This window comes from Lynx canadensis, chromosome F1, assembly GCF_007474595.2.
Source record: "Lynx canadensis isolate LIC74 chromosome F1, mLynCan4.pri.v2, whole genome shotgun sequence".
In the NCBI taxonomy this organism is placed as follows: Eukaryota; Metazoa; Chordata; class Mammalia; order Carnivora; family Felidae; genus Lynx; species Lynx canadensis.
The window spans coordinates 8,625,383-8,642,136 of record NC_044319.2 but is presented as its reverse complement, the minus strand read 5'-3'; the positions used below and the strand labels follow the sequence as shown (position 1 = coordinate 8,642,136).

Genomic DNA, 16,754 nt, shown 5'->3' with positions numbered 1-16,754 from the left:
TTCCGGTTTTTATTTTATTTTTTTTTAATTTTTTTTTCAACATTTATTTTTTTGGGGACAGAGAGAGACAGAGCATGAACGGGGGAGGCGCAGAGAGAGAGGGAGACACAGAATCGGAAACAGGCTCCAGGCTCCGAGCCATCAGCCCAGAGCCTGACGCGGGGCTCGAACTCACGGACCGCGAGATCGTGACCTGGCTGAAGTCGGACGCTTAACCGACTGCGCCACCCAGGCGCCCCAGTATTCCGGTTTTTAGATGGTTTCCCATGTTAGTTTGAATCTTTGATTGGCATCTTGGATGAAGTACTAAATTCAAGTTTCTGAAATGACAGAAGTGAAGGATAGCTCCATTGGATTTTTCTACAGCCTTCTTATAAAGATGTCTCTCTAAGAGCAATGCCAAAGAAGGCCAGATGCTGTAAAGCTTCTCACTGCCTTTGCATATGCTGGTCCTTTGCTTCAAATGTGTTCTCTGCATTGTCTCCTGACAAATTTCCCCTCCTCCTTCAAAATTCAACTCAAATGGCTCTCAGTTCTGTGAAATCACTCTGCAATTTCCTGAGTAAATTCAATCTCTTGTTTATTTTAAACTTGTACATAATTTTGCACACACTCCTGTTATATTCACTCAGCACTCTATAGGAAATCCTGTATAATTCTTCCTTCTCATCTAACCTATGAGTTACCCAACTTTTTAGATGAAGTCAGAGTCACCTTGTTACCCTAGCACCTAAGACAGTATTTGGTGTAAGAAAAAAATCCTCAATAAATATTTGTAGACATGACACTTTAAAACCATGCAGTCTTATCTTGGAAAACTGTAGTCTTCAGGAAGATGTGAAAAGATGTGCACTTGTGGGGGGTCTATGTTCTTGAAGAGCTTACCTAAAATCATGGTTGTTGAACCAAGTTCATTCTAAGTTCACTAAACTTGATTTATTACAATTAAACTTCTGTTATAGCTTTCTTTTGCTTGCCCTCACCATATTTAATATACCTTCTGCTTACAGAATCATAGGATACCTGAAATAATAGTGAGAAAAATGGAGCCCCAGAAAGTCAAGGGACTTACCACAAATCACATAGCTAAGTGGGAGAGTAAAGTGGAACTCTGGGTCTCTGAGCCCCTTTGTTATTCTTTCTAGTGGACCAAGGTCCTACGGAAAAATAACAATAACTTTTTAAAGCTTGTTTATAGCTTTTTAACTTATTCACAAGAAACGGTTTTTAATAGTTGTGTGGGGCGTTATACCATGGAAAAAGTTGCCACCAGGTTTGTGCCTTTCCAAACAAAGCCATTCACAAATTTGATGTTGGCAATATTCATCCCATAGTGGTATTGTGGTTTTCTTTTCTCAGTCACAAAGCAATAAAATGCGAGCACGTGTTCATCCATACATATTGGCTGTCAATAATAAAATGAGGAGATATTGTACTGACCGTAGTCCGTGTTTTCTGGCTCCCAACAATTTGATGGCCAAAAATAGGGTGTCTGTGGAACAAAAAGAAGTGGAACCCAGGTTAAGCAGACACAAAATTAGTAGAGTTCTTGGTTTATGAGCTGTGTTCATCTTTGGCAATTATCCAGAATAGTTTGCTAATGATGTATGTTTTGTAATACAGGGAAAGTACCCAAACAGGCATTGTAAGACTTTCCTTCTACGATTACTTGCTGAGCAATTGTTCAGTCCAAATATGTGCAGCACCAGCAGGTAGTTTAAATGTCATACATTTCCTGCAATTTGACGTCAGCTGACATAATGGTAAAAGGTGTGATTGCATCATTCAAAAAAAAAAGTTTTAATCCACAAAGACTGAAAGCAGAGTATTAAATTCAGCACGACTCAAGATAAAATATATTTAAATATAACAAATCATTTTTTTTGATTCATATATCTCATTATTGTCATCAGGAGACCCAAAAGCTCAACTATGAAAATTTACCCTAAGATCTGGCTCTGTTAATTATATGATGTAGCTCTCAACATTATCCAACTAGATTTAAGCTTTTCTGTCTCACTTTAAAAAAATATTTCTTCATAGGGGCACCTGGGTGGCTCAGTCAGTTAAGTGTCCGACTTGATTTCAGCTCAGGTCATGATCTCGTGGTCTATGGGTTCCAGCCCCACATCAGGCTCCATGCTGACAGTGCAGAGCCTGCTTGGGATTCTCTCTCTCTCCTTCTCTCTCTGCCCTTCCCCTGCTCATGCTCTCTCTCTCTCTCTCTCTCTCTCTCTCAAAATAAATAAATAAATAAATTCTAAAAAATACATTTCTTCATAAAAACACTTACTGTTTTAAAATTTTAAACTGCACAGCCAGAAGTGATTTTTTAAAAACCAATTTTGCTTAATCTTAATTGATTTAATTTCAATCTATTTTAATTGATTGGTGTGATTAACAATTGACAAATCTCAGTCTGTGAAGTTCTAGAACCTCACTGACAAAACCACAAAGAAACTGACCAGGAAAACCCTGTTATCATCAACATTTTGTATTTTCTAATAGTGCTTTTCTAGCCCCACTAGTTGGACATGCATGGCTCCAGACCATGGGGAAACTGAATGACTACTGTGTACTCTCTCAAACTTTGATGATTACTCCAGGACTCGACGGAACAAATGACTGCAGACATCAAACTTGTGGGTTTCATTATATTTGTTAGTCAATTACATTAGCTATCCATGTGTAATGAGCATATTGAGGTAATCTCTGATGAACCATTTGATAATTCTCCCTCTAGAAGATGGATTCTCAGGAAGGGGGAAAGGATAATTGGGGAGAACTGTTTGAATCTCTGAGGGAGAGCCTTTTCAAATTGCTTGAGACTTTCAGGGGATTTTGATTTCGCCTCTACTCCTTCTGGGAATTGCTAATATAATAAAGAAGTCTACTGATGTTAATTGTGTACACATGTGAACAAAATGACAACAAGAATTCGAGGTGGGGCGAGTTGAAACACTAGAAAAAGCAAGACATCAAGAATTTTTATAACCCCATCCTCACCTGAATCCCACTTGACTCCTTGGGAGATAGAGCTTTGAGGGTAAAATTGGGTCAGGATTTAGGGGAACCATAGGGGGGCAAGTAGTTAAAAATCTTGCTTTCATGAGGGCCATTGGTTTTTGAGATACTTCTCAAAAGTGTTATTTCCTGAGGGTTGCTTCTTTATTTTGTGAGGGGCGTGTGTGTGTGTGTGTGTGTGTGTGTGTGTGTGTGTGTGTGTACATGTACCTTACTTTTAAAACACCTATTCTAGTCAGACTGGTCAGACACATACTTTTTTTCTCAAAGCCACAAAGAATGTTCTTAACTTCATTCTCACCATTTTTCTTTATTCTTCCATCATTTACTTTAGTGACAATTCCCTGACTAAAAGTAACAGAATGAAGCTATTTTATGTTCTGATATTATGTGGAAATGCCATCAAACCAACATTCTTCACTAATATTGCAAGATTTTTTTCTAGGAAAAGTATTTTAATTTATAGTAAAAGAGATTTAAAGAATAACAAATGCTTATAATTCACTGAAATTTAAAAATTTACTTTTAAAGTTCAACTAGATTTCAGGACATTTTAATATATGAGTTTCTCTTTGCTTTTCAGAGTTGGCTTCTTTCAACTATGATAAAATTGAGCTAGCTATTGCTCAATAACCTTTAGCACATATAGTAATGTAATGAAAGTCATGAAACTGACCTAGAGAATCATGTCAGATCTCAATTCCAGCTAGCTAATAGAGGATAATTAGACAATTGCAAGTTTACAATAAATATAGAAATCACATGCTTTATATTGTGCTGAAAAATGGAGACAAATTTACATACTGCAGCATATCAATGAAATTAAATGAAGAGTTCCATTTGTCTCAAGTTCATGCCCAGAAGCTTCTTCAGATTCCTAATGATAGTTAAAATCTCAGTCATTCACTGGTAGAGTAGTAAATATGATATGGCAAGTTTCCTATTTTAATTCATGATTTTTGAAATCCTCCCAGGGAGTTGAATTGCAGCTCAGTGTAATAAAGAACTTTCTGCTGCTTGGAACCAACACAAAAATGGAGGTGGACACCTTGAACAAGAATGTGTTTTCTCTTACTAGAGCTGTTCAAATAAAAACCGATTAATGCCTTCACAGTCATTACAGCAGGAATTCAATGACCCCTGACTTTTCTGGAGCTTCTTTTGTTTGCTTTTTAAATCTCAGTTTTAAGATCCTATGACTATTAGATATACAAATATGTCATATTTAGATCCTATTTCAAATGTTAATAGGTCTTTAAAACATTTAACATTTAACATTAATTAATGTAATTAAAAAAGACTATCTATCATCTGTCATCTATGTAGGCACATTGAAAAATTGCTAGCCTTCTGCCAATACCTAGCAGTGATGTAATACATCTATCACTTGCACCCATTCCCTTGCTTTGTTCTAAAGCTCTTTAAAAACAGTCTCTCCTCTCTCCAGAATGTAGGGTGACCCATTCCCAGCTCTGCTCATCTTTGATCCATGGCCGTGACTAAGACATATAAACCTTGTCTGCCTACTAATTTCAATACAGGGAGGACAAGAGCAGAGTCAAACATTGTCAATCATGTTAACTCACAACATCATCACCAACTTTGGGCCATGTCTGAGCTAGTTTGCTTTAAGAAAAAAAATTTAAACTAGGTAATTCTCCAGAAATAAACAGACTGTATACAATGCTTCCCTTACAGATATGTTATTTTGCACAGAGATAGTTTTACTTGTAATATGATTGTGAGGATAGATAAAAGTTGTTATTTTTGTAAAAACAAAAATCATAATTTTTGAGATTTTTATTAGGCCTAAAGTTTACTTATAGTCTGTATATGAAAAAACATTTTTAATTTTTTTAATGTTTACTTTATTTTTTAGATAGAGACAACAATAGATATCGGGGGAGGGGCAGACACACACACACACACACACACACACACACACACACACACACAGAATCTGAAGCAAGGGCCAGTCTCTGAGCTGTCAGCACGGAGCCTGACATGGGGCTCGAACCCACAAACAGTGAGATCATGACCTGAGCTGAAGTTGGATGCCCAACCAACTGAGCTATTCAAGTGTCCCTATATGAAAAAATTTTTAAAGAAAGTAAGATTATATGGAAAATGCAATCTTCCAGTAGAAAAGTAACTCCCTTAAAAAAAATCAAAAAGTGTTCCTAATATGCAAATAATTTATTTGCTAATAACTAATAATTTCTATTTATCAAAATGTTACCTTTTAAGACCACAAGGTAATTTAACTTCTCAATAAGCTATTTTAAGCTACCACCACATTAACTATAAAAAAGGATAATATTCCTCTATTTTAAAGCCTTTTAAAATTATGTAATTTGACTAACATATGTTGCTTGAATATTTAGGTCAGTATCATGATTTCAGGAGACTGCTTTATCTCCTAGGTATTCAGTGCATGAAATCCTACGACTATTTGCCTTGTATAAAAGGGTCCTAAGGAAGTGACAGTGAGTGTGTTCCAGGAAGACAAAGATCTTTAAATGTTTTTAAAACATATTACCTCTTTGTTCTCTGTTTGCCCAAGCAAGTTCTTTGGTACCCAGGTTATTGTTTTGTCATTTATTTATAGAACATCTAATGATATTCAGAACAAATGAGAGAGAATTCTCCAATGTCTACAAGTTTGACAATGGGGAGAATCCTCCAAAAATACCTAGAGCAAGAGTCTCAACTCTGGCATTATATGTGCCCTAATTTTATGGGCTAGAATCCACCAGTCAGTTATTAAGAAATCATAATGTCTAATGAAATGTAGAGCACACTTCAGGTAAATCATTATGAACTCAAGTGTCAAGTGCATGCTCAATGACCAAAATTAGAGTCCACAATCATTTTTGAAAGAATCTGCATTTTTGAAAGAATGAGCATCTATTTCATTTGAAAAGGATTTAGAAAAACTCGTGTCAGTTTACAGGTTATCTAAGGTATACTTCTGTCTCAGATGAGTGCACACACACAAAGCATCATGCACGTCAGTCTTCGCAGTCTTCTTGTAGGAAGGCCTCAGATACCAACATGCAGAAGGCCTTATAAGTAGCTAAATTCTGTATTGGAGCTTTCCCATGAGAATTTGCTTTGACCGAAGGCAGTCTTATATCATGGACAGGGTCCAGAGTATAATCAATTCAGTTACACCTCTCAACTTCCTTCCCAGTGGCTAATGCAGCTTACACATGAATAACTCTCCCACCTCCTGAATTCCAGTAGGCCACTCTCTGAATTTTTCTTAACATTTTATATAAAACATATCTTCAATCATTACACATTTTAACTTTCACAAGTCATCTTAACCAAGCACATTCCATCTTTCTCTGCTTACTGTTTCTTCAGTTTTAAATTTAATATTAATTCGTTTCTAACTAGCTAAGTCAAAAAAAATAAGTTCTATTTTCAAAATTTGTTTGTGAAAACAATCCACAAACAAAATGCAGATTTCTATTTTACAGTTAAGGAATATTTTCATCAAACTCACCTGAAACCGGTAAAAGGTGCCATCATCTTTGAGTGTGAGGACGTGATCCGAGATTGGAAAGAAGTAGCCATGGGCAGCCATTAATGTTCCCAAATGTAGTGCCTCCACTATTTCATGAAAACAGACAAATAAAAATGTATATAAGATCTTTTTTTTAATGCTGATTTACAGGAGTAAAGGATTTTATTCTCTTTAGAGTATATTGTTACATTCACATTCTTGGCATCCTAAACAACTTGGCTTTGTACTTTTTCTTTTTTTCCAGTTCTTTCACACAGGGTACTGAGATGGCTCCGGTTCCTGGTAGTGACTGTGCAATGGCCAGCCATATTGCATGACGAACGGTGGACAAAAACACAGCATTATGGAACATTGAGACTGGAAAGTTATTCTGAAATCATAGAATCTGAGTCCTTCATTTTACGGATGAGACGTATTTTGCTGTATGTTAATGTCTTCCACAAACAATTCTATTTGGCATTTATATAGCACTTTAAACTTTTAAAAGTATTCTCACTTGTACCACCCCCCAGCCTATGTTATGGATATCCAATACTATCAACAACTCTTCTAATGACATGGATCACTATTACACGATGTCATCGGGGAACATTAAGGCATCTAGAACCGTTTATGCTGTGTTAAGTGAGCGCTAAACAACCATTCATGCTGCTACTACAGTCCTGCGATCATCTGGACTGCTCTAGCTTCTACAGCTCTATATTCAATGTTCTAGATATGGACTATGAAGATGTTTATTTGACAATGAAAATATTACGGTTTCCCAGAAGGCTGAGAAGTGTTTGGAACATAATACTTTGATACTCATTCTCCTTTTATAGCAACCAACAATTTCTTCCAATAAAATGGTTAATAAAATTTGGTCAACAGAATTATTATTGCATTTGTACAGGGACAACGTGAAGTTTGGCTACCTTAAATTCTAGAAAATATGAAACTCTATAAAATAATTTTTTAGTCCATCAACAAGTTAGATTTATTGATCTGTTTTGTATCTTTCTATACAATTTTGTAATGGATTTATTTCTGTTTTTTAGACAAGTAAATGGTTCTTTAATTCTAGAATTCTTGCAATAGTTCCAGGACTGTATAGATCTATATTTCTAGCCATCAATCCTGGGAGCTTTGATTCTCCAGCCAATACTGAGTCACTAAGCTGCTGGCTGTGGTGCAGATAAGCATAAGAATCCTGTCCCTCCCCGCCACCCTCCCATGCTTATAAAAGCTAATATAAAAATAATTATGTTTTTATAATATAAAAATAATATCATATAATTATATTATAAAATATATAAAAATATATATATATTATATATAATATAAAAATAATTGTTAAATTTTATCTGTGACAGTGCCCCTTTTAGTTATCATCTATCATCTTGTAAACACTTCAATTGGTAACTTACTTCTGGCCTGTCTCTGTGCTGTTCTTGTCAGTGATAAAGAACAACTGCCAATCATCCTCTTTGCCACGTTCTTGGATGACTGTTATTAAGTGTCCCAGGCATCTTATCCACACTACGAATTAAGTCCTTCCCTGCACAGAATTTATTTTTCTACAAAGGAGCATTTTTTCATCAATTATATATAGGTGTGTGTGTGTGTGTGTGTGTGTGTGTGTGTGTGTGTGTATAATGTCTATATCCTTTTAGCTCAAAGCCAAGACCTTTTCAAAGCCTGTGCTGCTTACAGCTATATACGCACATATTCTTTGACTCTTGCTGAAACTCAGGAGCTAGTGTGGTGTTGTAAGAAGAACAAAACCTTTGGAGGCACTCACTAGTTTTTGTTACTTAAACAATGTGTGCTCCTCCCACCTTACAGAGTTGTTATAAGAATCAAACAAGAATATGTGTAAAGAAGTTGGAATAGTGTCCTGTGTATAGGAGACATTCAGTATATGGTAGCTGTTGTGCCTTCAAGATTTACACATGAATTCATGTTACCTTAATCCAAATCACTGCTAGGAAATCCACTTGCATAAATTTGTGTTCAAGTAGGCTGAGTGAGAGAAACTGGCAGTCCTAAATAGCATCCTAAGTAGCCACTTCCATATTATTTTGTGTATGTGTGGATCACTTATAAAATTGGAATAGTAAGAGAATCCATAAGGATTGCTGGCTCATAATAATGTACAGGTGCTTATAGACTTGTTCATATTCTGAGTCCTTGGACTCTCCTGTCAGGTAGCACAGGTCAGAGCAACCCATTACATCTGTTTTCATATTTCAAAGTCAGATGGTGCACCTATAATGTTATAACCATCTTTATTTGTTATATTCCCAGCAGTCTATGGCTGAGGAAAACACGATTAGCACTACTTTCCAGAAAGAGAATTGAATTATGGCACATGAGAAGGTTTGCAGGGAGTAGATTCAGGAAAGGAAAACTGAGATGCCCAGAAAGATAAATAGAAAAAGCCTTCTGAACTCTAATCACAGGACTGAGTGTGACTAAAGAAACAACAAAACCAGTGGGGTGCTAAAGTACTCATCAGGATTAAAAAAAATATGGTGAAAGTAAACATAGCAAAGCTGCAGGAAGAAAATCAGAAGCAAACAAACGTAAGCACATTCTGACCTTCCTGCACCCATTGGATACTGATTCCGAGAGATCATACATTTCTGGAGGGGTAGGTACATGTCTGGAGGTTTTCCTCATGTAGCACTACCATGCATAGTCAGATTGTAACAAGTCATGTGCTTTGTCACAGGACCACCAGAGAACGTAGCTCCAGGACCCGAAAAATACTCAGAGGAAAAACCAGGGAGTTGGGGTGGATTGTCTGTTTTCTTTCAAACTTTTAAACTTGGCACTTAGCATATCAAGAGTGATAAGAGCTATTGAGCCAATATTTGCTGAATGAGTAAATAAGCAAATTTATGAATCACGACATATCAAAAATATGAACAACGTAGCGCTGCATGAAAAAGACAACACTAGCTATTTTGTGTTGTGATGATGAGCACCTTGTTCCGCTCTTCCAAGATAATGCAGATGTTCATAGTCTCATTTCACGATACTTTTGTAAGCTTTTGAGGTGAGGCTGTGGTAGGTATTTTAACTACGGGAAAAGGTAATCATGAGCTTAATGGCATAAATGCCACTAAGAGATCTGAGAGTGGGCATGGTGTAGCGTTGTCAAGGTTGAACTGTTTCCTGCTGCACTTCCCCATGGTCCTTCCGCTTCTGAATCTCAGCACGGCCTTAACCTAATAAGAATCCAGAGGACGGCTGACAGTCTTGGAACAAAGTGTTGAAAGAGTTTAATGAGTAATCCATCAAGATGGCCCTCCAATAATGACACACCAGATGGCTCCACAACATTACGCTTCTCGGCAAAATAATCACTAATTAATCTTGTACTTGTGTTATTTGCGTCACCCACACAGCTAAATAAAGTTCAACAACAAACCTACCATAAAATTCCAGTTTATTTTTCTTTTGGATAGTCAAGCCATGAACAAACTGAGAGATAAAAATCCATCTCCAAACCACAGTTACGATGGGAACAGCCTAGTGTAGCTTTGTTAAGCCTGATCTATTCTTTGCATTACTACACTCCAAACCCGGACTCAACAGAATTGTCAAAATTCTTTAAAAGCAAAGAGAATTCTGCATAACATAATTTACTTTTAAATTACAAGTACTTGAGAAAGTTAATAGGATGAAAAGCATATTATAAAATAGGCTTGTGTTGTTCAGTGCTAGATTTCTGTACATAGAAACATACATAGATTTCTATACTTACAACATATTTTCAAAACTCAGTAATATTTTCCTTATCCAGAGGCCCAACCCCTGCAAGTCCCAGCTCCTCCCAAATGTAGTCCATAATTGTGAAGTGATAGAAAAATGTCTCTGAATCAAGAAAATAATAATAAAATAATCTTGCTAAATTATGTTTTTATTTCTGTCATATATTATTTATTTTTATTTTCTGTGTAATACTTAAGAATGGTATTGTTTCATCAGCAGCACACAGCGTACTTGAGGTAGTAATTGTGATTAGTATGTGGGGAGAAATATTTTGGAAGGAAATCCACTCAAAATAGAAAAAAATGACAGCTGATGATATGATATTAGGGAGAAAAAAGCTAAAAAGCAGACAGGTTAGTTGCTAAATTATAAAATAACAGGCCTTCATCAAGCTGATTCTGAGTCATAAAGATTTTGTTGAACTTATTACTCTCTGGGTAAGGAGACAAGGAAGTGGTCATTTTAGAAACACTTCAAAATATTATAATTTTTTTCGAGTTGGCATTTCAAAAGGTGAAGTTAGTCATGTGGAAAAATCAAATACGTAGCACATTTTATTCTCTCACAAGGTCAAATAAAAGTGAACTATTACTATATTTAGGAATTTGTGAGGTAAGTCCACGTTCTCAATAGTTCTGTGGTTACTGAAAGAAGTAGGTATTTGAGATTTCATTGATCTTTTTTAAAAGCATCATTTCCACATAGAAAAATCTTGTGCCGCTTGCTTTTTAACAATCATAATCAGGAAGTAGAAGTGGATAATATGGTGATATAGAATAGATAAGATAAAATAGATTCTGTTTGGAAGAAATAAAAACAGAGGCATAGTTTAGATCAACCGTGAGGAATGAACTAGGTAATTAAGTACATAATATTCCTAAATAAAGGAGCAGAGTACAGAGGCGAAGCAGCCAGGCCATGCAAACCTGCTGCCTGGGTTCAAATCCTGACTCCCTCACTTGCTGGCGGTGTGACTTGGCAACAGACTGGCATTTTCTGGGCTTCAGTGCACTCATTGCAAAATGAGGATAATAAAATATTTATATCAGAGTTTTGCTGTGAGGATAAACAGAGATAATATGTGCAATGTGCTTAAAATAAGGTCCGCCATGTAAAAAGCATTCTAAAACTTGAGTTATTATCAGTTAGTTGATACTTAAGAAAGGACACATCGAGTAGCACTTAGTCTAGTGCTAAAACCATGAGGAAACTGGTCGCTGGTGTTGATCTAAGCCTCCAGGTCATGTTAAACACTTATAATTCAACATCTTTAAAGTCCTCCAGGTGATCAAACTGGAGTCTTTTGTGTGTAGACGATGAATCTGCTCTAGAATATACCTCTACTTTCTCCTAGACAGCAAAGAACACTACCAGGATCCCAAAGATTTGGTGTCATAGTTATAAAGAAAGATTTCCAGAGGTAATATACCCTGCACACTGGGTTTACAATCCAAAACCTGACAATGCCAGGGATCATCGAGAAAGCCCTGGGCTTAGGAGAGAGGTGGGCAGGACTGACTGACATGCTGAGCTGACACTGCTGAGAAATGCTGGTGACAGGGGAATCACAGTGACAGCAGCCAGAACACAGATGAATTCTTAGGAAACCACGATATTTGCTCAGGATTCCAAAAAATCAACCCATTAAGAAAAAAACAATTGGCATTGAGAGTAACACAATCATAAATCAGTGGCCCTTATCAGAGACAGAGTAGAACAGTCAAGTTGCCTAATATCAGCAGGTATTAAGAAATTATTGAAATATTAAGAGCGATGCTAATTTATTTTATTTTATATTTTTAAGTTTACTTATTTATTTAGACAGAGAGGGAGAAAGAGAGAGAACATAAGTGGGGAAGGGGCAGAGAGAGCATCCCAGCGCAAAGCCTGCCTTGGAACTTGAACTCACAAACTGCAAGATCATGACCTGAGCTGAAGTCAAAAGTCAGGTGCTTAATCGACTGAACCACCCAAGGTGCCCCTGCTGAAATTTGTTTTTAAGAGAGACCTATGTAATACTGGTGTGGAGAACTGGTTTAAGGTCTGTGTTATATAATAACTACATGATATCAAGATGTTTGTTTCACAAATACAGTATATCCCTCTGTATAACTGGTAGTCCATCATTGTACAAAATGGACTACATTTCAACAAGACTCTATTATATTTATATGTATTATAGGTGCATAGAATGGTAATTCATATAAGAGAAAATCACTTTGAGTTCATCCAAGAACCGTGTAAGGAAACTGTAATAGTCACAAAACCAAGGCAATAATAAGTTATTCTGGAAAGCAACATTCCCTCTAAAATTCAGCATAGTGGAGTGCCTGGGTGGCTCAGTGGGTTGAGCATCAACTCCTGATATCAGCTCAGGTCATGATCCCAGGGTTGTGGGATCGAGCCCCATGTTGCTTCTGTGCTGAGCATGGAGCCTGCTCAATATTCTTTCTCTCTCTCTCTCTCTCTCTCTCTCTCTCTCCCCCCCCACTTTCCCCATGTGTGCTCTCTCTAAAAAATAAAAATAAAAAAAAACCAAATAAATAAAATAAAATACATAAAATAAAATTCAGCATACATTCTGTAAAATTTCCACCAGTGAGCCTGGCTGAATGAGCTGAAAGGAGGGGGGGGATGCAGTAAGTTAATTTATTAGACAGGGGGTTTCCCCAGCATGTGCTGGTTCACATGAGCAACAGTACATGCTACTGAACAAGCACACATGCGTATCAAGGAGAAACATGGTCAACTGCAGGTCGTGGGGTTGAATTTGAATCCCAGTTTAGTTCTGTGACTGCATATCCTGAGCAAGTCATCTTGCTTCTCTGGACCTTAGAGTCAGCATCCGTAAATGCAGGGCTGGATTGCCACATTCTTTCCAACTTGGATTCTCTGGCATTCGACCGAGCTTCCCCTGGAAGTTGTGGCAAAAATGCTGCCAGCCTCTTTGTGTCAAAGGGAAATTGATTTTTCTTCTTCTGCAAATAATCCTTCTGTGTCTATGGCCAATTCTCCAAAAAAAAAGAAAAAAGTACAGTATAAAGTATACTACCTGAATTGAATTTCAGTTGCTTAAAACTCAGTCCTCATGATGACCTAGGGCTGCTACAGTAAAGAATTTTGTGTGTCCAGAGCAAATATCACACTTATTTCAAACAAATAGGAACTGGATTGATGAGTATTTTATATTTATATATTTTCTGAAGCTAGTTGTAAAAACGCAGGCACGATACGGGAATTCACCCCATATCGTAATTCACCCCATGTAACAAAATGACCTGGATGCATTGGGTTTGAAAATCAAATGTCACTCCTAAAGAATAAGCAACAAGTCTTCTGATAATACTAAAAGTATCTATTTTTTTTTTAAAATTCACTATTCATTAATGTATTTAAATCATGATTAAGTATAAGACTTAGCATCCAAGATCCATAGCCTTGGTCATAGAAAAAGGCATAGTTACTATGAAATTTCTAAACAAAGCCAGATGTAATTTCCTTTAATACTATTTTGCAGAAACCAGTGCTTCTACTGGAAGAGCAGTTTGGGGCATCAGAACTAATGTCTGAAACTCTCTAGATTACCTTTACCACCTACTGTTCTTTTTTTAAAATAAAAATCCCAGTTGGCATAAACACATGTAACTTATCAGTTTCATTTTCTCATGTTTGTGTCTTCATGCTGGGTTTTGTGTGTGTTGGAAACCAGTTAACCTGGAAATAAGCAATGTCTGGGAATTCCTGATTTTTAATACACAATACATGCCATGGTTCTACTCAATAGAGATGGTCCCTTGCAAGGAACAAAGTTTGGAAATGAGAAGGTGTAAATTTGTTAAATGAGATGCAATCATTAAAATGATTGCTCTTTTTTCCATTTATTTTTTTTTCATTGCAATGTTATTTATTTATTTATTTATTTTTTCTTTTTTTATTTTTATTTATTTATTTTTTTTTATGAAATTTATTGACAAATTGGTTTCCATACAACACCCAGTCCTCATCCCAAAAGGTGCCCTCCTCAATACCCATCACCCACCCTCCCCTCCCTCCCACCCCCCATCAACCCTCAGTTTGTTCTCAGTTTTTAACAGTCTCTTATGCTTTGGCTCTCTCCCACTCTAACCTCTTTTTTTTTTTTCCTTCCCCTCCCCCATGGGTTCCTGTTAAGTTTCTCAGGATCCACATAAGAGTGAAACCATATGGTATCTGTCTTTCTCTGTATGGCTTATTTCACTTAGCATCACACTCTCCAGTTCCATCCACGTTGCTACAAAGGGCCATATTTCATTTTTTCTCATTGCCACATAGTATTCCATTGTGTATATAAACCACAATTTCTTTATCCATTCATCAGTTGATGGACATTTAGGCTCTTTCCATAATTTGGCTATTGTTGAGAGTGCTGCTATGAACATTGGGGTACAAGTGCCCCTATGCATCAGTACTCCTGTATCCCTTGGGTAAATTCCTAGCAGTGCTATTGCTGGGTCATAGGGTAGGTCTATTTTTAATTTTCTGAGGAACCTCCACACTGCTTTCCAGAGCGGCTGCACCAATTTGCATTCCCACCAACAGTGCAAGAGGGTTCCCGTTTCTCCACATCCTCGCCAGCATCTATAGTCTCCTGATTTGTTCATTTTGGCCACTCTGACTGGCGTGAGGTGATACCTGAGTGTGGTTTTGATTTGTATTTCCCTGATAAGGAGCGACGCTGAACATCTTTTCATGTGCCTGTTGGCCATCTGGATGTCTTCTTTAGAGAAGTGTCTATTCATGTTTTCTGCCCATTTCTTCACTGGGTTATTTGTTTTTCGGGTGTGGAGTTTGGTGAGCTCTTTATAGATTTTAGATACTAGCCCTTTGTCTGATATGTCATTTGCAAATATCTTTTCCCATTCCGTTGGTTGCCTTTTAGTTTTGTTGGTTGTTTCCTTTGCTGTGCAGAAGCTTTTTATCTTCATAAGGTCCCAGTAATTCACTTTTGCTTTTAATTCCCTTGCCTTTGGGGATGTGTCGAGTAAGAGATTGCTACGGCTGAGGTCAGAGAGGTCTTTTCCTGCTCTCTCCTCTAAGGTTTTGATGGTTTCCTGTCTCACATTTAGGTCCTTTATCCATTTTGAGTTTATTTTTGTAAATGGTGTGAGAAAGTGGTCTAGTTTCAACCTTCTGCATGTTGCTGTCCAGTTCTCCCAGCACCATTTGTTAAAGAGGCTGTCTTTTTTCCATTGGATGTTCTTTCCTGCTTTGTCAAAGATGAGTTGGCCATACGTTTGTGGGTCTAGTTCTGGGGTTTCTATTCTATTCCATTGGTCTGTGTGTCTGTTTTTGTGCCAATACCATGCTGTCTTGATGATGACAGCTTTGTAGTAGAGGCTAAAGTCTGGGATTGTGATGCCTCCTGCTTTGGTCTTCTTCTTCAAAATTCCTTTGGCTATTCGGGGCCTTTTGTGGTTCCATATGAATTTTAGGATTGCTTGTTCTAATTTCGAGAAGAATGCTGGTGCAATTTTGATTGGGATTGCATTGAATGTGTAGATAGCTTTGGGTAGTATTGACATTTTGACAATATTTATTTTTCCAATCCATGAGCAGGGAATGTCTTTCCATTTCTTTAAGTCTTCTTCAATTACCTTCATAAGCTTTCTATAGTTTTCAGCATACAGATCCTTTACATCTTTGGTTAGATTTATTCCTAGGTATTTTATGCTTCTTGGTGCAATTGTGAATGGGATCATTTTCTTTATTTGTCTTTCTGTTGCTTCATTGTTAGTGTATAAGAATGCAACTGATTTCTGGACATTGATTTTGTATCCTGCAACTTTGCTGAATTCATGTATCAGTTCTAGCAGACTTTTGGTGGAGTCTATCGGATTTTCCATGTATAATATCATGTCATCTGCAAAAAGCGAAAGCTTGACTTCATCTTTGCCAATTTGGATGCCTTTGATTTCCTTTTGTTGTCTGATTGCTGATGCTAGAACTTCCAGCACTATGTTAAACAACAGCGGTGAGAGTGGGCATCCCTGTCGTGTTCCTGATCTCAGGGAAAAAGCTCTCAGTTTTTCCCCGTTGAGGATGATGTTAGCTGTGGGCTTTTCATAAATGGCTTTGATGATCTTTAAGTATGTTCCTTCTATCCCGACTTTCTCAAGGGTTTTTATTAAGAAAGGGTGCTGGATTTTGTCAAAGGCCTTTTCTGCATCGATTGACAGGATCATATGGTTCTTCTCTTTTTTTTTGTTAATGTGATGGATCACGTTGATTGATTTGCGAATGTTGAACCAGCCCTGCATCCCAGGAATGAATCCCACTTGATCATGGTGAATAATTCTTTTTATATGCTGTTGAATTCGATTTGCTAGTATCTTATTGAGAATTTTTGCATCCATATTCATCAGGGATATTGGCCTGTAGTTCTCTTTTTTTACTGGGTCTC

The 16,754-nt window shown here is 37.0% G+C and overlaps 1 protein-coding gene across 1 annotated transcript in view; it reads right to left on the bottom strand.

Annotated features, from left to right (window-relative positions):
* The window catches only part of RGS7 (regulator of G protein signaling 7), a 521,139-nt gene that overhangs the window by 130,456 nt on the left and 373,929 nt on the right, over positions 1-16,754 (bottom strand). The window contains exons 5-6 of the mRNA XM_030302853.1: positions 6,536-6,642; positions 1,441-1,492 (exon numbers count right to left, since the gene is read on the bottom strand). Of these exons, the coding sequence (XP_030158713.1) occupies positions 1,441-1,492; positions 6,536-6,642 (159 nt within the window). The remainder of the gene's footprint in view (positions 1-1,440; positions 1,493-6,535; positions 6,643-16,754) is intronic.